At 36.9% G+C, this 25603-nt stretch overlaps 1 protein-coding gene across 2 annotated transcripts in view; it reads right to left on the bottom strand.

Moving 5' to 3' along the window:
* Window positions 1-19741, bottom strand: part of abhd17c (abhydrolase domain containing 17C, depalmitoylase) — a 44975-nt gene extending 25234 nt beyond the window's left edge. For both annotated transcript variants that reach the window (XR_005622733.2, XM_039670372.2), the window contains exon 1: window positions 18939-19741. Coding sequence is in view for 1 of the 2 variants with exons in the window: in XM_039670372.2 (XP_039526306.1) it covers window positions 18939-19420 (482 nt within the window). In the remaining variant the exon portion in view is untranslated. The remainder of the gene's footprint in view (window positions 1-18938) is intronic.
* Between the last annotated feature and the right edge of the window lie 5862 nt (window positions 19742-25603).

The following is a 25603-nucleotide window of genomic DNA, read 5'->3' as shown; positions in this document are numbered from 1 at the left end:
ATAGCTCCAGTGCCCTGTGAAAAGAATCCAAAACAGTTCAATGCTAGCAAGATTACAATTCAGGGATGTAGTTTAGCCCCTTTTTTAAAGACTTTGTTCACATCATACATGATACTAGGATCAGTTCCAAATCCAAGTGAGCACCTACATACGCACAACAAGGCTAAAGTGAGAAATGTTTATTTTAGAAATTCAGTACTTAAAATAATGATATTAATATTGAAAGCAATTCAGAGTTAATCCCAAAATCTATCGGAATCAATTCAGAGTTGATTCTCTCTCCAATGCATTGAATGCGAGAAGTCATTGCATATCTATTGCTTTCCAAATCAATCGCAATTGCATTTAAGATGCTGCCATATATGCAGTAGACACAGCAAGGCAGCAGTTCATTCGGTTTTGGAACAGAACTACTGAATACTAGGTCACAGAGCCTGACATGAGTTATATTCTAACACGCCAATCCCACTTGCAATTACAAATAATAACCCTAAAACCTCAATCCCACAATTGACACCAAAGACTCTCAGTTCTAAACTGTCAGGTCACATTATTCATATGCTCAAGAAAACAACAGCACCCATGTAACACATCCAGTATAATATGCTTTCACCTGTCTGTGTGTTGGCAGAAAGAAACGGCTGTTTTAAGAGGATGTCCTCTGACCTCACATGTCTCTTTAAAGAGACACTCCACATGTAAATGTTGCAAAAAGGATTCATTTATTGCATTTACAAGCCCCAAAGTACTTTAAAATCCTTTTACTGTTTTCCTGCGCAGTCAGGGGTGACCTACCAACACCAGCTTACCTCAGGTTCATGAGATTACTTCTCACAATGGAGAAGTCAAACACCACACTGATGCAATAAAATGCAAATACTCTAGCAAATTTGAATACGTCTTCCTGGTTTAAAAAAATGGGATAATAATAGTACATTAGTCAATGGGGTCCAAACGTTCTTCAAAATATTTTCTTAACAGAAGTAAAAAATAAATAATAATATTATACAGGTTTGGAACAACAATGTGAGTACATGACCAGTCAGGGGTTCTCCAGCCAGGTGTTCCTAGTGGCCTTTTAGCGGATGACTTAATGATATTCATTTTCAATACATTACAATAATGTAACTCATGTCAAAATTAAAAAGCTAATACAATACATACAATCAAGATGTAAACTGAAATCCTTTATTTTTTTCCCCCTCAATAACTATTGATTTATTTAAGAAAACAGTTCTTGGAACATCTAGAATCACAAAATGAATCATTCATATATATATATATATATATATATATATATATATTCTTCTCCTATATCAATGTAGTTTCTCATAATTACAGCATTAACAGTTAAATCATCTTATGGGGGCATTTGAATATTGTGTTGGACAATGAAGAGGCCTTTGAGTAAAAAAAGGTTAAAACCACTGCTATTAAGTAACGCAACCACCAAAATATCCATCATAAGCTGGAATCCATTTCAATGTAAATGCTTGCGTAAAAAAAAGAGCCTAAACAGAAGTTTCATCCTAGTTTTGTCCATGAGTCACAACTGAAAATCAGCAGCTGACACGGGAGGCCCAATCAAAGCTGAATCGAATCCAAGCTGATTTTTGTAACCTCAGGTCCTCAAGAGTGTTATTCCAGCATCCGGACAACAGTATATAAAAGACACCTGCATGGGCTTGCAGATGTAGTTAGCATGCAGTCGGCAACAGAAACGTATTCACAGAACTGGGAAGGACTACAAGAAGTGAAGGAAGCAAATTTAAAAGGATCGGTGAAGAGAGATGAACTGTGGTAAATACTGCGTAGGTGTGAAAAGCAGAGGGAGGACGAGCCCTGCAATCGTCTGTCACACAAACCCTGGGCAGTTAAAAATTAGCCCAAGCTTCACTGCAGAACACGAATGCTTCCTTTCTCAGCTCAACCCTCACACCGTGACGCAAGCTTCTTAATAACCATTTCTCAGTCATAAGCCTCATTGACAGACTAGTAGATGAATCAGACGGCGACACAGACGCACATCGCAGCGGGTGAGCAGTTTTTAGCCCTGCCGACTCGAAACAACATCTCTTTGAGACCACTGAGCTAGTTCTCACACTGATGAACTGATAATCTACTGTCCTTCTTGGATCTGATCTAAACGTTTCCTTCAGCAAATGCCAGTTGTTATACTGAGGGGTTTAACTACACTTAAAAGACTTAAAAATAAGAAAGTAAGGTCAGAACAGTCTTTTTACTAAATATAATATTTTATCCCCCTCACTAAACTTTAAGCTACCCTATAGAGTGCTGCAGGGATGACTGTGTGCCAAACTTACCTGGAAGTCTGCATCACCCTGGTTCCCACCACAAAAATTTTCAGGATTTTCCCATTAGCTTTTGTATTATTGCAAGAAAATATGGGCCCGGTTCCCCAAAACTTTCTTATCGCTAAGTAGCTCTTAACCTATTCCTTAAACTCTCTCTTAATTTTATGGCACGATTCCCGGCACACTTTCGTACACTAAGTTTATCTTCTGTAAGTCACACTTTTGTAAGGTTGGTCTGGACCATTCGTAAGCTCTCTCTTAGCATTGTTTGAGCTCAAGACGCTAGTCGCCGCCACTGTGTAGCAGTCTTTATAAATCAGCGCAGCGCAGTACAAGTCAAACTACGGTATGTTGACAATGTTGTGGCTCAACAATGACTTTATGTTAAAATCTTTTCGCAATGGATCAAGCCAATTTAAGAAGTTGACTTTTTTGGTATCAGAACCAATATGGTGGTAATTAGTCTAGGCTATTTCGTAATGTCATTAAAGCATTTAACTTGGCAATCACTTTTGATAGTTAAAATCTGGCAAACAATTTGGCTCTAAATGGATAAGATCTACAAATAAGTAAGCGACCAACTGTGGCAGCAATTTAACGTTTCCTTATATTGAATCAAAAACGGCGCTGGGCGCTAGCCGCGGAGCCGTTTAGTCCACCTCAATTTTTTATTCGGCAAAACTTAAGCCCCTTTGACATTTTGCCTGACGTGACTATTAAAAAAAAATGTTGCCTCCCAAGACAACTCATTATGGAGCTGCTGGACCTTCTCAGTATCGGTCCATTCAATGAAAGTCAATGGTTTGTCTTGGAACCCAAAATTCTTCAAAATATCTTTTGCATTGAGGTTTGAAACAAGAAAATTAAATAATATATCAGAATTTGAGTGAACCATCCCATTAAGAGTATAAAACAACTCCACAGACCGCATCCTAATTCAATGTAGTACAACAGTTTGTGCAGTTATTCTGTTCTTCTTTCAGAAGGAAACAAAGAAACATCTAAGAGTAAGACAACCGTTTAGTTCACCACCTCGATTTCATTTTGAATCTGAGAGCATGACCGACCCTTAACAGATGAGGGCGAGATGTCAGAAAAAAAGTCAGCAGGACATCCCCAACTAAAATTGTTTCGAGTCAGCTAGTTGGGTGCCGCCTTGAGCTCAAAGTAATTTAATAGAAGCACATTTCTCCTTTTCTATTTGGTCTGTGCAAAACAATCTAAGTCAATCACACCACTGAAACTACCCTTGTAAGTTTACCGCCGTTTTTATTGGAAGGTTCTAGTGACCGGCTGCTCCTCTTATCATTTGGGATTTACTGCTTTGCTGCAAACATTTACTAGTAGGAACCCCATGTCCTGTGTTCAAATGGAGAAAAACCTTAATCTGAAATGGGAAAGTGGGATGGGGAGCCATGGACCATGTAAGTCTCAGGCTCAAGCTTATCCGATAAACCGCACAGGTGAACGTTCTCTGATTAAAACTGCTGTCCATCCTCCTGGGAATTATGAAAAGATGTCGCTCTGAAATTAGATTAACTGGCAGGCATGGAAAAAAGGCACACAATGAATGGGCACAAGCCTACCTACCTACTCTTTACAGAGACATTAGGGGAACGGCTGGGATAATGGGAAAATGTCTGGGAAAATGCTGATCCAGTGACTGGAGTGATAGACAGGGCAGGGTCTCCAAGGAAACGGAAGATCATTCACTCCTGGGTATAAGTTTGAAGTCAGAATTACTATTACTCATACTTGGGGATCTGAAATCCCTAACCCTAAAAAAAAAAAAAAAAAAATCTACGCAACACATGAATGAAACCTCAATCTACTCTTGACGGAATAACTTATGCAACTTTCAGGATTATTTATATTAAATTTAGTTTATATTAAACAGCGCGGCTATTTTACATTTGATTAAGCTACTGTTAGACCTAGTGTTGTCAAAAAACTCGGTACTTCGGTACCAAGTCGGTACTAAAAAAAAAAAAATTTTACGGTACCAGCTTTTCTAGGTACCGAGTACCAGGTTAATCCAGTTTTAGACGCGCTGTCTGAAAGGTGCACAGTTGCGTCCTCTTCATAACGCTGATATGCTCTCTCTCTGAATCCACTTGTTGACACGAAAGGAGGAAAGAGCCACATGGAAATATTTTGGATTAGGCTAATGTCACGTCGCCATAAGAGGCCGATTACATGCAAATTCGCAATTTCAAATATAGGCGCGAGGCAATTAAGCGCGCTCATAATAAAAACTCGTTGCATAGCAACGACAGACGCCGCGTGAGAGCAAGCGCTTTGGAAAGAATAAGCGCGCGCAAAAATATAATAAAAAACACGCGCGATATGTGAACTGCCTCTAAAGTGCTTTCGGGGGAGTTTTACGAGTACATGAGCACAGTAGTTTCCACCCGACACCAGAGTATTACTGGTATTTAGTATCGACGCATCCCTATGTCATTTAATGTCAGTGCTAGGCGTATTCTTCCCTTTATAACTCAGAGTCAGCAGGTTTAAAAAGCCTTTTTAAAATTAAATATGAATGCAGTTTTAGATTAAATAAAAGTACAGTCAAGTCAAATAAAACATGTTTTATCTCCTCTATAGTTTGGTAATGCTACAATAAGATACCATTCATCAACATTACTTAGTTCACATCAACACATTGAGTGAACAATGTATTTTTACAACATTAATTAATGTTTGTAAATGTTATTTAATACAAACACTTGGTTGTTCATGTTTGTTCACTTCATTCATTGTGCATAAATAAATGTTAATGGATTAAAACTTTACAAACAACTTTAAAAATGTGTTAGTGTATACTATTGTTTATATTAGGTCATTTTATCTAATCTTTTTCTAAAGTGTTTATAATGCAAATGTAGGCTACAGTTTCCATACTTGTAACCGTGATAAACACTTAAATATATGTAAATTTAAACTAAGCTTTGGTACCGAAATTGGTACCGAGAACCGTGAATTTTTACTGGTATTGGTACCAAATACTGAAATTTTGGTACCGTGACAACACTAGTTAGACCTAGTGCTGGGCGGTATACCGGTTCATACTGAGTGTTTATTTTTGTTATGGTCAATTTTTTATATACTGCAATACCGGTGTATGACGCTTTAATAATGATCGGAACGTGGCGCGGCACGACGAGTCCCTTGTTTTCACTCTTGAACTCTGTGGTGATAGATGTTTTTGTTTTGTTTTTATTTTTACCTAAGGCCATGTGACCACCAAAGCATTTCCATGCGCTTGGCGTTCGTTTTCAATTGTTTTCAATGGGAGCGCCGCGTTTTTTAAACGGCATGAGTGTAACGAGGCGCTGACCGGTTTTTCACGCTGAATCGCCGAGCACCCAGCGTTTTTTACTGGTCGCCGAGAGTTGAAATATGTTCAACTTTGGATAAAATGCAGCGCTCATCACTGTCACTTTTTACCCAACCGTCCAATCACAGTGGAGGAGGGGCGGGACTAAACCACACTGACCAACTGTCACAACATTCTTTCTATACAACGACATCAACCAACAAAGCGAACCGAACAAAATGGATGAAAAATACATTTTTAGTATGAAACAAATTATCTGCAAAATCAGTTAACTGTGCTGCGCATATTCTGCATCATAGCAACGAAACGTCTCAACGGAAAAAACGCTGCGCTTCAGCAAAGCGTCTGGCATTTTCAGCTGGCTAAACACGCTTTGGTGGACAAACGGCCTTATTTAACCAGAAAGTCCCTTGAGACTAAAATCTCTTTTCCGAAGGAGACCTGGCCAAGACGACACACCAGTTACAATTTAAATACAAATACATCATATTCAAAAACAATCAAACAAGCATCACACATTAAAGAAAAGGTCACATATGGGAGTTACATATGGCATTTTAATATGGCCTTAAATTCATTTAATGGGACAAGACCATTTAGATGCAACAAATTTTGCAAATTATTCCAGGACCATGGTGCAAAGTAAGAGAATGCTTTTTTTTAAAAAAAAAAAAGCTTGACAGGCGTAGCAACAGTAACTAGGGAGGGCGGGGCTTAGCGAAGGGTCAATTATGTCAAGTTTTGTTTTTAATTTCAACTGAATTTACAAAACTATGTTGTGGGAGACTTGAATTAGAATTAGAGCAGACAGGCGTAGCAACAGTAACTAGGGAGGGCGGGGCTTAGCGAAGGGTCAATTATGTCAGTTTTGTTTTTAATTTCAACTGAATTTACAAAACTATGTTGTGGGAGACTTGAATTAGAATTAGAGCAGACAGTTCCTTAATTTGCTTCCAGAATTTTTGGGGGTTACCAAGTTTTTTAGATGGTAATCCGATTTTGCTTTTGCATATGCATTGTGCATTTATTTCTTAAGGTTCTAAAAGCAGTCCAGTCAGCAGTAGAATTTGGAGCTTGAGCTTTGCCCCATGCAACATTTCTTTCTCTGATCATAGAGCTTAACTCTTCAGTAAACTATGGGTTATTCCTCCCACTAAATCCTAAATTTCTTTACAGGAGCATGCTTAATACAAAAATCTGAAAAGTCATTGTGAAAATATTCCCAAGCATGTTCCACAGACAGACAGTCTCCAAGTTACAGTCATACAGATCATGAATAAAAGCCTGTTCATTTAAAACGTTTAAAAAGTCTTGCAAACCTGTAATAATACTAGTGTGGATTTCTTCTACAATATTCACTCATGACCGTAAAATAAGGAATTATACGTCAAATTATAAGTCAATCTACTACAGTATTTCCTCTCTCAATCAGTAGAAAATGTGGTTAATCCAATCATGCTTAGGAAAAAAAAAAAGTCATATGTGATATGACCGTGATAAGGACTACCCAGCACTAGTTAGACCTATCTGAAAACATGAAAAGCACTATTTATTTCATATGCATGTTTGTTGTGTTGCTCATAATTGTATTATTTGTTCTTTTTTCTTTACTGTTTTAAGTGGGCAGGGTTATGATTTTCTACTTACAGACGAGGAGGGATCGATAGACCATAACATCTGAGAGAATTGCCAGTAAGCAACCACAAAGAAAACCTTTTCAACCACAAAGTAACATTCTACTCAACATACTAGCATTGTGGCAGAGTTTTGCATTGGCAAAACTCACATTTTCCCCAGAAAATACAAACTTTACTTGCTTTTAATATTGAAGACTTAAATCATTTTAATCATTTGCTAAAAGATGGTCCGCAGTGAGTTCAGTGTAAACTTTAATTACTGCTACCCCCAAATAAATTCACATGGAGGCTGGGAAAGAAATTTTCATTCCGTACTTTTAACTGGGCACGAAATATCCCAGAATTCAAAGTCTATCTGTCCAAGAGTGTACCATTGATCAGCCATGCAGATCATTTTCAGGGCAGAGCTGTCAGCAAAGAGTAAGGTTAAAAGAGTCAAACTGAGGGAGCAGTGCACACAGTACAGTAGTTACAGAGGAAGTTTTCCCTTTAAAAGCAGGAAAAAAAACATTCTAGTGAAAAGGGAAACTGAATTTAAAGCAAAGAGTAGCAAGAGAGAGCAAAAATAGATTGGATTTCTTTCTAAAGCCTTCCTCAAATATAATAATAGGGAAATTTACCAAGAAATATCTATTAACAGAAACCGCCTAAGGACCGCGTGACATGCAAACAATTTGCCTTAAAATAAATCTTTGAAGCAGTTGAAACAGTAACCTTGAAGGTAAATAAATCAAAGAGATGAACGTTTTGGGGCTGTATGCTTTTTTTTATAGCATAGCCTAACGCATTCTGAGTGGATCGTATGGTTCGATAGGAGCATCATAAAATCATTAAGTGGAAAAATACTGTTTTATTTGCATATAGCTTCAGGAAAAGCTTGATCGACATCTTGTTGTCCTTAACACAAGGACATTAAACAATAACAGCAAACTCGCCAAAGCAAATCTGCTCACTGTGTCTATGTAACGCCATGTTAAGAATACTATTGTATTGACTACATTGTAGCATACAATATACCTGCTGTACAATGTCATACAATGTAATCATGGCCTTGTCCTCTAAAACCTTTTAGAGTTGTTTCATTCTCTCAAGCTCTGGGGCTACAACAGTAGCAAAGCTGAATAAAATGTGCAAACGTGTGTGGAAGTGCCATAACTCCAAGGCAACTGTCGCATTTCCAGTGAAAGCCTCCCAAGTTGCAGCAATTTGTCCCATCACAAACTAGAGAAATCCAGCTCTGCCACTGCCTACACTGTAAAAAAAGATTTTTTTTGTGAAGTAAATACTAGTAAAAAAAAAAAAAACCCCAATGTAATTTACTTGAAAAAGTTAGTTCAGACAAGAATTTAAAAAACTAAGTAAATTCCATATCAGAACTTAATTCAAGCCAGTAGAAATGAAAGTGTAAATCTCAACTCAATAAAATTAAGTAAAAATTACTCAACTTTTCTGATACTGGGGTTCCCATCATGCACTGGACCTTGAATAATTAATGAGGCTCATTTTTCACTGGTTTCCAGCTGTAGTTACACTGTTTTATCATTGATTTTTGTTGTCAGTATTAGTAAATTGCCATTTTGTGACATTTCGAGTAAATTTTTTGCTCAAAATGACATTCAAACACAAAAACGACCCATCAAATGTTACCGCCATATTTACTTTACTTACAAAATTTACTTAATTCCATATTCCAAGTAAATTTAACTTAGAGATTTCTAATTAAAGCTACTGATAAATATGTTTAGGTTTTTACTTGGCAAATCTTTGTAAATTTACTAGCATTTTCTGAGTGAGATAGTTTAGCAAGGTTTTTTCCAAGTAAATCCTACTCCAAATTTTTTACAGTGTAAGGACTGCATGAAATGCAAAACAAAGCAATGAGATTTCAATGGACAAAGATTTTTTTTTTATATATAGTACTTTAAAAAAAAATAGTTTTATAAATCAACAACTCTTCAGAAATCAGCAGCTCGACCAATCCTGATGAACAATGTTAGCCAATCATAAGGTAATTTCTAAAAAATCTTTACAGTATGGTAGCAAAAAGAAATCAGAAATAGGGTGGAAACTAATCAGGTAAAGCTAAATTATAGTTGTGATCCAAGAAACCTTACCTTGTACTTCTGAGAAGAAAATAAATACGATACAAAAGTGAAAAATGTGCCAATATTCAACTACTTTTCTTACCTTTTTTTAATCTCAAGTTTAGCACTAGATTCAACTATAGCCCTGGACATGCAGGTAACAGACCGAGTCTCAGAATTTGCCATCCAACATCCCGTGGCAGCTCTGTCTGGTTCATTAGGTGCACTGTAAATAATTCACAAGAGGAAAGACACTGGGAGTGCTACGGCGAAACCTGCACTGTCAGGCTGATTTTAATGAACACTTTAAGTTAACACTGTTATGGGGAACAGTTTTTCCTTTTTCTGATGACTTAAGGAATGTTTAATTGATGCACTTTTTGCCTCTAAAGTTAATTTATTATGTGCATAAACCCCTGCTACCCAGCACAAACCTGGACAGAAACAAGCAGGTGCAGAGAACACAGACAATATTATCGCCTGAAGAGGGTCGTAAGACTGAAACACTGCTGGCTGAATGAATAAGACATTTCACAAGTTACTTAAACTGCAACAGATTAATGGCAAGAAGCACAAAGTTATGGTTATAGAAACTGCTCGTCATACTAAATCTGGAGAAAATGCTCCCAACAGACCTTGGCATTAAAAAAGGACAAAAAAAAAGGACTTTCCTCTGGACTGTCCAAGTAATTCTGCCTATTTGAAATGCATTACGTTCCATAAGACTTGCCAATGCACAATGGCCAGAAACCCCAGGAGGAAGCGCAGAGGAGGTAAATGACACATTAAAAAGTCAAATCCTTTGTGCATTATCTTACTTGAGCAAACACCCCGCATAAATCCGGGCAAATGTTTGGAAGGAGAAAATGGCCTCAAAAAGGTGCCAGGTGCTGATATGGAAATACTTAAAACAGATTAGCATTAATAAAAGTACTGAGAGCCATGTTCTCAGTTTAATGAGTTTTAATTTATTCAAATTAGTTTGAAGGCTTCCACCTTTGCATTGAATACAAACATCAACTTGTCTCCATATTGGAGAATGTCAATTGCTAAGCATAACGAACACCAAAAAGTTAAAATATATAAAACATATTATACTTCATCATCATGTGTGTCGTACTGCACAGTTTTTGCTAGACACCGACGGCAAATCATACGGCTTGTTGATGGCCGAGCATTACGCCAAGCGATTGGACTAATGGCTTTCTTTCCAATTACATTTTTTTTTTCTTAAAAAAACATGTTTTAAAAAGCTCTATCCAATAACATTGGAGAACTGATAAAACCATTTTAAAATGTCACAATCAGCAGGCAGCACTGAGGGTCCTCGGACTGTTGTTTCAGGCATTCACCTAATATTAAACTCATTTCACAATCCAATGAATTTTAAATTACTCGGTCAACTCTGAACTACAGTTCAGTGTGATTATGATCTTTGCATCAGCAAACAAACATGACATTAACATCTATAGCAAATGTTTGATAGAGAACGTCTGTAGAGAATGTCATTACTTACTACTGTTACGCTAGCAGCATACAACAGATTCCGGCTTGATTTACCCTGTCAGATCATAGGACTGGGCAATTTTTCAGATTTTTTTTTTTTTGATTAATTCAAATTTAATGTTTTGCCACGATTTTATTATTTTTAAATTGAGAAAAAGCAGTTTTGAATAAAAATGTCAGGCAATATTACAATTAGACATGCTGACTAGGGATGGGCAACGATTAATCATGACAAAAGTTTGTTTACATAATATATGTGTGTGTAGTGTGTATAATTAATTTGTATATATAAATACACACACATTCATGTATATATTTAAGAAAAATATGTTATTAATATCTCAAATATTTATATTTATATATAATATTAATTATTAGAGCCCGACCGATTAAGGATTATGAAGGCCGTTACTGATACAAATATTTGATGGTTTTAAAATCCGATATTCCGATATATCGGCCGATATTTTTTATTTTAGTTTTTTCAGGAACGCACAACAAAACATTAACAGATTTCCCTAACATTAGTTATTTGTATTTATATATGAGTTTCAATTAAAATAATATGATAATGCATTTCAAAAAGAAACTTGTTTCTTTTATTGTCGCAACAGAACAGAGGAGGAACCAAACCTCATTAATTAATTAACAAAGCTCATTAAATTCCATTGATAATAGTGGCATTAGCTAGCTTTGTGGTTAGCTAGAATGTGTTGCGCGTTATAAACAAGTGTTGCCAACAGGGTCTGTGTAGAGTGCCCTCTGGTGGACAAACTATACAATTCTAACACTCCAACATGACATGGTTGAAGCGTGTTTCGTCCGTTTTTATTTTATTTTTGAAATATTCGTTTATTGGCCAATATAACTGCCGATACCGATAGTTTGGAAAATGCCTAATATCGGCCGATAATATTGGCCTGCCGATATATCGGTCTGGCTCTATTAATTATGTATAAATATATATAAAGCATATACTTGCAAATATTTCTTAAATCTATATGCATGTGTGTGTATTTATATATACAAATTAATTATACACACACACATATATTATGTAAACACAAACTTTTATTTTGGATGTGATTAATCACGATTAATCATTGCCCATCCCTAATGCTGACAATACGGCAGTTGCTGGGCCCCATTGACTATGGAAGTCAATGGGGTCCATCAAATGTCTGGTTACCGACAGAGATTTTACATGAGAAGTTCTGCTGTGCGTACAAATACAAATTAATCCAAGCAAACATTAGTGAATGAGACCCAATCAATGTCTACTTTTTGACAAAGAAATGCTTAGCATTTTTCTTGCTTTTCATTATTTTTGAGTATATAAGTTTTGTTTAAGATAAGTTTATACAATATTCACCTTCATATTTCGTGCCTATATTCTGCAAAGACATTTAACAAATAACAAGCCATGTTTATCACTTCAGATGTGGTGCACTTGGAATAGAACTTTTTTAATGGTTAATAAAGAGAATGTAACTTGAAATCACATTTGGTAATGTTTTTAAGATGACTAAAAAATTAAATTGCGAACTGGTCAATCGCTCAGAAAAGAAAACCGAGATTTTATTTTTTTGCCACATTGCCCAGCCATTCTGTCATACTTTCAAAACCCAGTACATCACCAGATCAATTTCAGGGGAGAGCTGTCATAGTGGAAACGAGTCAACCTGAAGGGCTACTGCAGTGCACACAGTATAGTAATGCAGAAGTTTTGCAAGTCACCGACAGGAGGAAGGACAAAAAAATAAATAAATAAAACAAGGAAACATTTTAAGCTATACGATCATTTCAGACTGCAACTTATAATGCAGCACAAGCACATTTGCATCCAATACTTTGCTTTTGCGCAGTAGACTAGATTCCATGACAAAGAGTCGCAGAAATTCTCCAACATTAGACATGGATGGATATATTTATATATATATATACACACCACTACAGCAGGGGTTCTCAAACATTTTGGTGCCAGGGACCCCTTTCAGGGGAAAAAAAATTCCAAGGACCCCCCTCATATTTATAACAGTTATTGAGCACAAAGTTAATGTGTGAGCGGCAAATGAAATATTTTTGCACAAAATGAATGGTCTCCACCCAGGGTACTATGCAGGAATTTCTAAATAGCCTACTGAGGTAACGAAAGTGATCTTGCTAGGAATCACTTAGGATCCCTCACTTAGGAATTTTTGATGTTCTTGATCTACACATGTGCATTTTAAGGTGTTTTAAGGCCCCACAATTGGATAACTATAGATTTTGTAGAAGCATGTCAGTCAGTGGCATACATTTTTTTTTTTTTGTCAAGATGTCACGAAACACAATCACATATTCCAATCAGGAATGGCCTTAAAAGAGAAATGTTTCAATAATTAGGCCTATTCTGCACACAAATAAAGCCCATAAGCCTATAAATACAATGATAATGGCATTATGTTTAATAGGTGCGTGCGTTGTTAATTTGAGCTACTGTAGCCTAATTAGCTAAAAAAAACATACAGTATATGTTAAATATATGAATCCATAATGTTAATCTCATGGGCACAGTATGTTTTGACCTGCTTTTTCCTTTGTTAAAGTTGAGCTTGATTAATACTTTGCAAACTGATTGTTTCAGTCGTTTTTTAAAACTTTTATCTAAAACAGCTGTTTAGTTTATGTTAATTAAGGCCTACATCTTATCTCGCACTTTATGACCGTTGACTGAAACGTCGTGCGGGGAACTTTGAGTTCACTCCGACTCAAACATTTTGACATTGACGAGCTATCGTTGTTAGTCTGCTGAAGCACCTCAGACGAGAAGGTCAGTATCATCGCGATGTGCATCCTTGCAACCTCAGTTGTGGGTACGGCCCTGTCACTATGCACTTTTATTTTGATAATGATCAGACTTCTAATGTCAAATCTACAGTAGCAGTGCTAGAACTGACTATTGTGCGCGCACGCGAGACGCCGGCGCGCAATTACATGGGAATTTTTCCTCAGCAGTGGAAACAGGAATACTCTTATTTTTGGTCATAGATAAGACGAGAGTGCATCATCCGAAACGGTAAAGTGTCCATTTTTTATTTGTGTATAGGCTACATTATAAATGACTACAAAATGTCATGCCTCTTAAAAATACAGAAAAGAACCGGATGCGGGTTCATGCCGTCTCTCTGTCTCCTTTCTGGCGCACGTCCCGCAAAATCAACAGCAGCGAATCTACTTGACGCACAGATATAGGTTATCTATCTATAGAAAACTTTAAGTGTCTACTTTGTATTGTTTTATGTTAAATGCTTTATATAAGTTACTTAGGAATAAACAGCATGTTTTCAGATGATAAAGAAAACATGACTCATAGCATGGAAAAAAACGTTAGGTTGTAAATTATTTCGCGGACCCCCTGGCTTTAGCTCGCGGACCACCAGGGGTCCGCGGACCCCACTTTGAGAACCACTGCACTACAGTACTGTGCAGAAGTCTAAGGCACACTAATATTTTCGCAAAATATTATTAGGGATTAATATATATATATATATTAGGGATGTCCCGATCTGATCGGCAGCATCGCTATCATGCCGATACTGGCCCAGAACACTAGATCGGAGGGGAGAAAAAAATATGCTCTGATACCTCCGATAAATTAATTAATTATTTTTTTTAATTAATTAATTCATTAATTTGATCAAAAGTAATTCCATTTAGTAAGATCATTTTCAAGTAATTCCAAACTTCGCAAGGCAGACGACAACATTGTGATCAAATACAGACAACTTGTTAACACACTCCACAGTGCCATCCAGTGCATTTAATTAAACTGCGAGATAGTGCTCAGGATTTATCATGGACTCACTGCTTTTACAGCCAGCAAAGCAACATAGTAAAATTCGAATAGTATTTTAATTTTCGAATCATAATTAGAGATCAAATATTAAAAAAATTTGAATATTCGTGCACACCACTAATACATTTACACTACAGCTACATATACATAAGCTTGTACATTAGATTTGAAATGTAAAGAAACAACAGGAACAAGACTAAACAACAAAGTGAATGGTAAAAACATGGTGCTACTTCCGAAATTTGACAGAATGGTTTCAACATGAGCATAACAGTAAATGAACATACCAACTATGAATCTGACTCTGTAATAATTGATTATTGCTATGAAGCACTTTTGAGCTTCCTTATGGCCATAATGAAACTACTTAACTTCCTAATGATTTCCTGGAAAGCTTGATTAACAAACAAAAAACCAAACATGGTTTACTTCATAGCCATTTATTTGTGAAAACTAATTGTAATTTGATTGTTAATGTACTTATCTTTAATAATGTCAAATTTACAAGAATTAGGCTATAGTTTTGCTGTAGTATCAAAATTTTAATAGAGAACTGAGAAATTTCACTGGTATTACATTTGAACCACTGACCCAATTCTTAGAGAGTGCATGGAGTAGCTCAATGTTATGACGCAGCGCCTGAATATAGTCCCCAGCTTCCAACGTGACCGGGACTAAGATTGTGTAATCATCGCGCCTGCTACACTCGTGGTACGGCAGTGAAGTTTCCTGATTATTACGCAGGAATGAGAGTATAGTTCCTAGTCATATCAGCCTAGAAAACCGCAACTTTACATTTTCCGTCTGTCTTAGTGCATGATGCAACTACAGAAGAGTCAAGTTTTAAATAGGATAAATATCGAAACACTTTAGTAATTTTTTTGGGAGAAATGCTAATGATCTTGTGCACTTCAATGATGTATGCTTACTAAGCTATGCTAAAAGCAGTACTGCCAGAACCGGAGATCGGCTGAATGGATTCAAAAAAGGTAAAACTCAACAGTTTAAAGGGTTAGTTCACCCAAAAATGAAAATTAAGTCATTAATAATTACTCACCCCCATGCTGTACCAACCCCGTAAGACCTTCGTTCGTCTTCGGAACACAAATGAAGATATTTTTGATTAAATTTGAGAGCTGTATAACTACCACATAGGCTCCTAAGGGACTGCCTCTTGACGGCCCAGAAAGTCAATGAAGAAAATGTTTAAATATCCCAAGTGACTACCGTGGCTCAACTATATGTTTATCAAGCGACGCGAATACTTTTTGTGCGAAAAAACAAACAAAAATAACGAGTTTATTCGACTATTCCTTTTCTTCCTTGTAGGTCCGAAACGAGACTTCCTTAGATTTCCACGACGCATGCGCGATTCATTTTGTTTCTCAATACAAATGCAGAGAAAAAGGCCCAGTTCTGGAAAAAGTGGTATCGGTGCATCCCTACATTGCCTAGTGCCTACAGAGCAACAACCCAAGCCATTTATATTTTGTTTTCAACCAACCTCCGCTGCCAGATGTGCGAACTAATGATAATGTTCCTACTTCAAAAATAATTACAGACATTTACTCTCCCTAGTGTAAACATGCCCTGTTATATATTACTAAAGACAAGCCACCTTATGCAATTGTCTTCAATCTGTCAAATGCACATCTTTTTAATGAGTTTGTAGGAGGATTATAAAACAGTCTCTAAAGGCATTTTGTCTTGGTTTGCCTCTGGAAGAAAACAATTCTGTGTGGTTAGGAGAAAGTCCAATGGTTAAAATGCTGTCCGTGGACCAAAATATGAGGTCAGCTGTTGTTCAGACTGATTAATTGATAGGTTTAGCCAATGGTACAATCAAAACAAATGTAGTGAGATAATACTAATGAGAACCCATTAGAGCACCAGACTTCAGTCCTCAACAACTTGAGGCTGAATCCACATTAAAGACCAGCAGATAACTATGACCTAATGATGACCAATCAATATAGAGGAAAATATCTCACACACAAGCTAACAGACATTTGCATGTGGAAAGCGCTACGGATTTCAGCAGAAAGAGAGCATCTGATAAATACTACACATCCCATTTTTATTAAAAACTTAAGCTAATTTGATAAGATTTACCAATAAAACTGCAAAGCTCTCAGCACTATTTAAAACATTTTATCAAATTAAATTAATGTTCAGCATAGAAAATACAATAAAGTCTACAGACTTTCCAACCAAGAGCCAGACTGCCATTCATCTGACACATATCCCATTCCTGTTTCACTTTGCACTATCAGTCTAAAACAAAATGTTTTATTTACAGATACATCACATGTGAATTGATTCCCACATTTTTTTTCCATCATAACTTCTGGTGACTTATATCGACCAAATAACCAGAAGCGGTTTCTCCCCACTTCCCTCAAATTACTTACAGCTTCAAAAAGTCAATTACTAATTAGCACTTAGTTTTTCGTTTTGAAAATGGCCATTCACTTTAACAAGATAGTTACTTTACACAACCAATTGTATTAGCCTATATAGAGAATAATATTGGGATCTTATCAGCCATCAGTCACTGTTTTAGACATCGGTATGAGCACCAGCCGAAAAAAAACATCAGTCGAGACTCGACTTCTAACTTTCAAATCTTTTTGCTGTTAAAAGTTATTAAAATTTACAAGCCTCACAGACAAGGATGTGATGCGATTTTGAGTAGTTATGCAATAACTTAGTTATGTCATCACTCAGCTCAAGTGAACTGGTTCAAAGAGGTTCCAAGTACTTAAATCAACAGGACACTAAAGAAAGAAACAAGATAACTATAATTATATATGAACTATAATTATAATGATAACTTTATTAGCACCCATATCAATGCACAATAGCATTGTTTCTTATTAGTGCACACTGCAGGTCTATTCTGCCACTTTATGTTCTCAAGCTCCCTTAAAGGGATACTCCACTTTTTTTGGAAATAGGCTCATTTGATCACTCCCCCAGAGTTAAACAGTCGAGTTTTACTGTTTTCGAATCCATTCAGCCGATTTTCTGATATTTAGAAGAATATCAGTAACCAGACAGTTTCTGGTCTAATTGACTTCAATAGTAGGAAAAAAATATATACTATGGAAGTCAATGACACCAGAAACTGTCTGGTTACTGATATTCTTCTAAATATTAAATTTTTTTAAAGTCAAACAGATTCTGATTGGCTGTCAATGTTTTTATTCATCAACTGGAAAAAAAAAATAATGTGAAAAAGTGATTCTAATGATATTGTTATTGCCATTTTGTGTACTTTGCTATTCTTTGAAATTAAGAACCATTTTTAAAACTTTAACTTTGTCATCCTTGGTGTGAACGGGTAGGACGGGTTCATAGCCCTTTTATTAAATGAAAATTTTGGCCGATACCGATAATTATTAATATATTGGCCGATAATTGATATATTGGCTTGGCAGATTAAGCTGATAATTTATATATTGGCAGATTAAAACTAAATCTAAATTTCCATATAATTTTTGAAAACCTGATTACAAAAACCAAAAATCTCACCATTAAAAGCGCACAATTTTTACGGCAGACTTTTTAAAGTGATTTCAATCATATTTCAAGCAATTCAAAACCATCATGACGATTGGTGTGCATCTGACGCATCAAAGCTGAAGCAAATAAACCATAATTTAGTTTATCGGCTTTAATATCTTGGCCAAATTATTATCTTACCGGGTTGATAACGACAATATTTGCAAAGAACATATATCAGCCGATACCGATATGGTGGCCGATACATCGTGCATCCCTACTTTTTATGACTGATGCCAATAATGACGACAGCGATATGCAGAATTTTACTTGACATTACAACAACTACAAAAATTAACAACAGTAATAATGCTTAATTTTAGTCGCAAAGGTGATAGACAGTTATGCACTAGTTTGATATTTTTTATAACCGATATTCAAACAAACTGATCAACAGTTTCTCGGCGTTTCATGAAATATGATGAGCTCAACGAGAATGCAGATCTTTTTCAAAACACATCAAATAAGAAAATAGGGAACTTTATGAGCCAATAAATAACATTCACTCATTTCACATTACATCCGTTCATTCATGAATTGCAGAAGGAAAGACAATGTTTTGGAATACATATGCACAGTGCAATGCATGAAAACATCCCGCAAGACAATCGTAGTTGGCACACAAACACAGAAGCACCTGCTCATAACACTCACTTGTTCCGTAGAACCTGCCAGGCCGCTTCGATATCAGCGTAAAGGTTCTTCTCGGAGGGTTTCCCGGTACTGACGCCATAACCCGAGTAATCATAGGAGAACACATTGCAGTTGATCCTGGACCCGAGGCCGATGTAGAAGCTGCACATCTGGCCCAGATCCACGGCATTCCCGTGAGAGAACAGCAGCGTGTAGCGGCTATTGGGCGCGCACCGGACGAACATGCAGCCGACCCGGTTCCCGCGGCTGGTTCGGGTCACAAGCACCTCGACAGCGTCCAGCTCGCGCTGCGAGTACTGCCAGTCGGCGCGCTCGGTGAGATGCAGGCTGGTCGCGCCGCTCGCGTCCGTGTGGATGGAGTACGTGGGCTCGGGCGGCAGGAACGCTAGTTTGGCCGCGATGCGACTCGGACAGGGCGGGCAGCAGAAGAGCCAGCACAACTCACCGAGGGAGAAGTTCATTCTCGGGCCTTGCTCGGGCATGGAGCTCGGACGATACCGGTTATGCGTCGGAGGGTTGCGAATAGCGGAAAAATATAGGAAACGGTCTCGAGGATGCTAAAGCCGTGCTAAGTGGTTTCGGATTGGTAGTGGTTTGACGGATACGTCCCTAACATTTGCTTTTTGACATTTTTAAAAAATATACTTTCCTATCGACCACTTATCCGTCTCAATCGTGGGATGACAATGTCAAAAAATCGATCATTAACTCAATATTCAGCGTCTAGCTAGCCGTTCACATACAATGTAAGCTGCCATTACTCCTGCTAAGAATGCCCAAATATGGGATTTTCCCGGTCATGGCGGATATCCGGCTCCCGCAGGCTGACGTCGACGTCACAAGCCTTTTCCTTGGATGAGATGCAGGAAATTTAGGATGGTGCTTTTTTTCCCCTAGGACTTGGACGTTAATGAAGTCATCAAAACTGTGAAATAAAAAAGTAAATATGGAAAATATGATTATGTTTACAAATATTAAACAAATAAAAACTGTATATAAATCATTTATTTATTGTCTATTCCATCACACACTCTGGACATTCACTAAACCACCCTCATTAGGTAGGCTACATGCTAAGATGTTTAAATGGTTTTGAAGGAATTCTTCTGACATGAAACACACATTACAAATAGATGAATCCAGGGGGGGGGAAAGATAGGCTAGGTTAGCTTTAGTGAAACACAATGCAAGGAATTAAATACCAAATATATGTTTTTTGCCACCAAATTCTGTCTTGATTGAAATATTTCCTTGACATGACATTAATGAAGAAATATAGTTGAAACATTCTGTTCAAATATATCTTTATAGTTGACTCTTGGCTGAATGCCATTGTGGTTACTAAAATCCTCGAGCAAATAATACATTTGAAGAACATTCTGTTGAGTTTAAGAATGAAGGAAACATGACAGCAATCCCAGAGGTTTCAGTATTTAACTTTGTGGTGAGCGTTTCACATTTTCCATATTTCTAAACTTGCAATTTTCCATTAATCAGATTTCTGTGGGAAAATTCAGTCATAATATGGCAGAAATGTATAACTACAACACTTTGAAGACATTTTGAGCTCATAAACATCAGAATATTACTCATGGGAATGCCCTGAATGGAATGGGAGATAGAATGAGAGGCTGGCTTGGCATTCCTCATATTCTCACCTAATCAGTAAAAAGCACATGGAGTCCGGGGTGGAATGAATTTATCATACCCTAGAGGATGAAGCACATTTCCTAGATAGTAATAATGTGCTCGTTGGAGGTAGAAATGCACTGTGGGACCTGTTCAGAAGAAGTGTGGATGCATGGGAAATGCTCTGGGTACTGATTGCCCTGGCTCCGTCTGCGTTTTATATTTTCAAGGAGATAAGATGCACCCATCACCATCCCCCCAGCCATGCATAACTTTTCATTAAATGGGGCAAAAAAAAAAAAAAAAAAAAAAAAAAAACAGACTGGTGGTCAAAGGACAGGTCCCACTGTGTGTTTCATTCAACATGGCTTCACCCTACAAACTAAATCTCCATAACCATATGTACAAAATGTATGAAGGCAATAAAGATGATATTTGGGAGCCTTTAAGTAAGTGGTTGTTGAGCACAGCAACAACTGTTAGTGAATTATTTCAAATGATTTAATGAATAGAATCAGACGGTGTGTTCGAAATCAGTGTTTATCAGTTTCCTCATGGTATGTAATTGGCCTGTCATTTGGTATGCCATTAAAATACATAATGTGTATTCAGCAGATCTGAACTTTGTAATAAATTTCAAAAGAATGCAAAGCAATTTCCTCCAATAGATGTGACGACAGACATTTTCTGTAAGCCTTTCAAAACACATAGTTGGTAAAACACCAAAGTCTGTTCACTTTTCAGCTGTTGGTTGTGAAATGGATTTTTGTGTCTGCAGGGTTGTACATGTGTCTAAATGAAAGAGCAGACAGCTGGATTCTGGGCTTTGACTCCTCTGATCTCAGGAGACTTGAGCCCATCACACGCAGTATTATCAGGGTCATATGAACCTCACAGAATTGTGTTTTAATGCATCAGACAGCAGTGAGAGCAGCAAACCTGCAAATCAAAAACAGGAAAAACACTTCATCACAACATGTATTTTTTTTTACAACAATCACCACAGGTAGGCTACTTTTATCCACTGCCACACTCAAGTATCTCATTATATGAAAATTGGGTCCATAAAGTTGGAAAATAGGGAATATGAAAAAATATAACCACTCTAACAGATCCTGCAAATCAAACAATGAGAATATGAAACCGGTCATGAACAGGTAATGTCTGACCCAGGAGAAAAACAACCACTAAACAAATACATACAGTCAACAGACACTGAAAAAAACAGGGAGTATATACACACAGACAGACTAAATAAGAATTATAGGTGAACACAATAGTTTGTTATGGCAAATAACAGGCACGCACCATGAAACTAACTGGGAACTGGTAAAACACATAACTAAACCAAAACAGAACATAAACCTGACATTACGCTCCACCCCCGAATGGCGCATCCTCAAGCCATAAACAGAAACTACACCTTAGGCCCCGTTCACACTATTGCGCTTTCGTTTAAAAATGGAGACCTTTTGCTACGTTTGCACCTCCCGTCAAGACAAAAACGGAAAAAAACAAAGACCTAAAACGGAGAAGTTTAGAAACGCTGCAGCTCCGTTTTGCGTTTTAGTGAAGATGGGACAAAACTGAGGACTTTAGAAACAATGACACCTAGAACGAACAGCAAACTTAAAGGAGTAGTTCACTTTAAAAAAAAACTTTTGCTGATAATTTACTCACCCCCATGTCATCCAAGATGTCCATGTCTTTCTTTCTTCTGTCGAAAAGAAATTAAGGTTTTTGATGAAAACATTCCAGGATTTTTCTTCATATAATGCACTTTAATGGGAACCAAATGGCTCAAGGTCCAAAAGGCAGTTTCAGTGCAAATCGTTTCAAAGGGCTTTAAACGATTCCAGACGACGAATAAGGGTCTTATCAAGCGAAACGATCGCTCATTTAAAAAAAAATAAATAATAACAAAGTTTAAGTTTTATAAGCTCAAATGATTACCTTGCCCTGTTCTGTGATGCGCGTTCGTGACTCTGCTGTTCGAACTCGTTTATCAAAATGAATGAATCTTTTTTCATGTCATTTGGTTCAATCAATAAACGAAATAAACGAATTGACTCGCGAAAAGATTTGTTCATTTTGATGAACGAGTTCGAACAGGAGAGTCACGAATGCGCAGAACAGAGCAATAAAACTTAAACTTTGTTATTTTTATTTTAAATGAGCGATCGTTTCGCTTAATAAGACCCTTATTCATCGTCTGGAATCGTTTAAAGCCCTTTGAACAGTTTGCAGTTTGCACTGAAACTGTCTTTTGGACCTTGAACCGTTTGGTTCCCACTGAAGTCCATTATATGGAGAAAAATCCTGGAATGTTTTCATCAAACAGCTTAATTTCTTTTCGACTAAAGAAAGAATGACATGGACATCTTGGATGACATGGGGGTGAGTAAATTATCAGCAAAAGTTTTTTCAAAAATGAACTACTCCTTTAAAGAGATGTAAAAATTCACAAGAAACTGAACTAGAGAGGGAAATATGCAAAGTAAATAAGTAAATTAACAAGGGGCATGTGGACTCAATAGGTTGTTATGGTAACTAACAGGCACACACATAGGTAAACTAAGGAAGAGAAATAAACACAGGAACTGGGAACGCATAAAACTAAATAAAAACAGAACATAAACCGAACATTATATATATATATATGTGTGTGTGTGTGTGTATGATATATATAATGATTTCATTGTCATAATGTTATCTCACAATGCAAATGAACCCAAAAGGTGGTTTCATTCTTCATTCTCTTATGCAAATGTAGAGATTCACCAAAATGTATGCTTTCTGTATCTTTCTATGATGCATTGTCTGCAACTGGCTTAACACGTTAAAATCATCTTGAGATGTTACGGCTGTGGTTTTGAGATAAACAAATTGTCTGCGCTGAGAGAAACAAATTTTACACATTATAAAATCAAACAAACTCGGGATGAAAATCTTGCCCTCTACTTTCAAATGACATTTACGAATTGCTGATGGTGTTTGGCATTAGTGATATAAAACCTCGTCTAAATTCGACCTCGATTTCCGAGCTTTACACAACATGAGATGATAATGACAATTATTCCGGTAAACTGTAATTGTTTGCCTAAGTCATCACATCATTATGCATGGCATAATATAATGTGGAAAATGTTATTTTAAATAGATGCCAATGACACACCAATGCAAAGGAGAATAACATTTAGAGGAAATAAACAGTGATGCCGCAGGATTGTTTTTCCGGTTACTTTCCCACCCTGCATCATCACTTCTGCCTGGTCATTTCCAGAGTCTCAGTAGGATCTGAAGTTCTGGCTCTGAAGTCTATGACGATATCAGGATCACTCATCAGAACACAATGGCACAATTATCCAGATGGTGCGATAAAAATTTTTTTTTACTCAAATGGACAGCAACTGACTGGAAGCTTATGCGAGCAACGTCTAGAATGCTCCGGCTTTTGTTTTCTGTAATTTTATGGTTGGTTTTAACCAAATTTACAACTCCCCCAGAGTTAAACAGTCAAGTTTTACCGTTTTCGAATCCATTCAGCCGATTTTATGATATTTAGAAGAATATGAGTAACCAGACAGTTTCTGGTCTCATTGACTTCCATAGTATATTTTTTCCCATGGAAGTCAATGAGACCAGTCTGGTTACTCATATTCTTCTAAATATCAGAAAATCGGCTGAATGGATTCAAAAATGGTAAACCCCAACTGTTTAACTCTGGGGGAGTTGTAAAACGAGCCTATTTCCAAAAAAAAGTGGAGTAAGTTAGCTGGCTAATCATATGCCCTGGACTGATGTGATGTGTCTGGAAATATGATTTTTAGGAAGATCTGACTGGACACAATAACCAATAACAATATTTACATAAGAAGTGAGCAGTCCCTCACCATTGTGTTTTGAAGGAATTTAAAGCTGAAATGTTTGCATGTGAAGGGTTAACTTTACATACACTTTCAGTCACTGAGATGATGGGAAAAATACAATATTAGCAACATCGTAATTGCAAAAGTCAGGCAATAAGCTGTTGTTTCCAAAAATTATTTTAGTCCAGTATTCAGTCTTTTAGATGTTACGGAACCACAAATTTGATCATCTTCATGTGAGGGGTCCCAGACCCCAGCTTTACAGTAACAGTAAAAAGTAGCACAAAAAAAAAAAAAAAAGATGTCATGTAAGCATTCAAATCCAACCATTTTTCCATCATATACCTTGCACACCTATGATCCAAATGCTTATGTTTTATATCTTACTAACGTGTCTAAATTTATTTACATCTTACGGTTGTTAGAGAAGACTGAATGTTTATTAAACATTTTCTGAAAAAGGCTACAATATGTAATGAAGGCAAAAATGCAACAACTGGACACTGCATGCATTCGAACTTCAGTGTTCATTGTAAACCGTCAGAATCTGAAATCGAATTTGATTCATTCGAATTGATTCGATTCAATTGATTTGAATAAATTCAATAAACTGACAAAAATTGGTGCAGTACCTGCATGCATAAACCAGCCCGTTCTCATCCTTTAGCGTCACATAGAACGCGATATGACAAAACGGCGTACAAATACTACACACATGGCACCCTTTATCGTTAATATTCACACGAACCCAAGGCGTCATAAATCCTTTAGCGTAATATGAGACTACCCTACCCTACACCTAAACCTAACCGTCACAGCGCGTGTTATATTAACGATAACGGGTGCCATGTGCGTATAGCGCCGTTTTGTCATAGCGTTCTATATGACGCTAAAGGATGAGAATGCGGCATAAACACGTATGTTTATACCTAAATGATTTAAATGAAATTCAAAAATATGTAGAATAAACATAATCTTATCCTTTTGGCCTTGCCTTCAGACGAACAATTAGTTCATCCTTAATTTATACAGAAACTAAAAACAAGTTTCTTGTACGATCACATAAACCAACAAACGTACAGTGAGCAGAAAAACAACCAACCAAAATCAAAAAGTCAAAACGGCAATTTTCTTGTCTCAAGTTCCTAGAAAAAGGAATGGCTTTAT

The sequence above is a fragment of the Pimephales promelas genome, chromosome 1, assembly GCF_988280905.1.
Source record: "Pimephales promelas chromosome 1, fPimPro1.hap1.1, whole genome shotgun sequence".
Taxonomy (NCBI): Eukaryota; Metazoa; Chordata; class Actinopteri; order Cypriniformes; family Leuciscidae; genus Pimephales; species Pimephales promelas.
The sequence above is the reverse complement of the archived record's forward strand: the minus strand, read 5'-3'. Positions and strand labels throughout refer to the sequence as shown.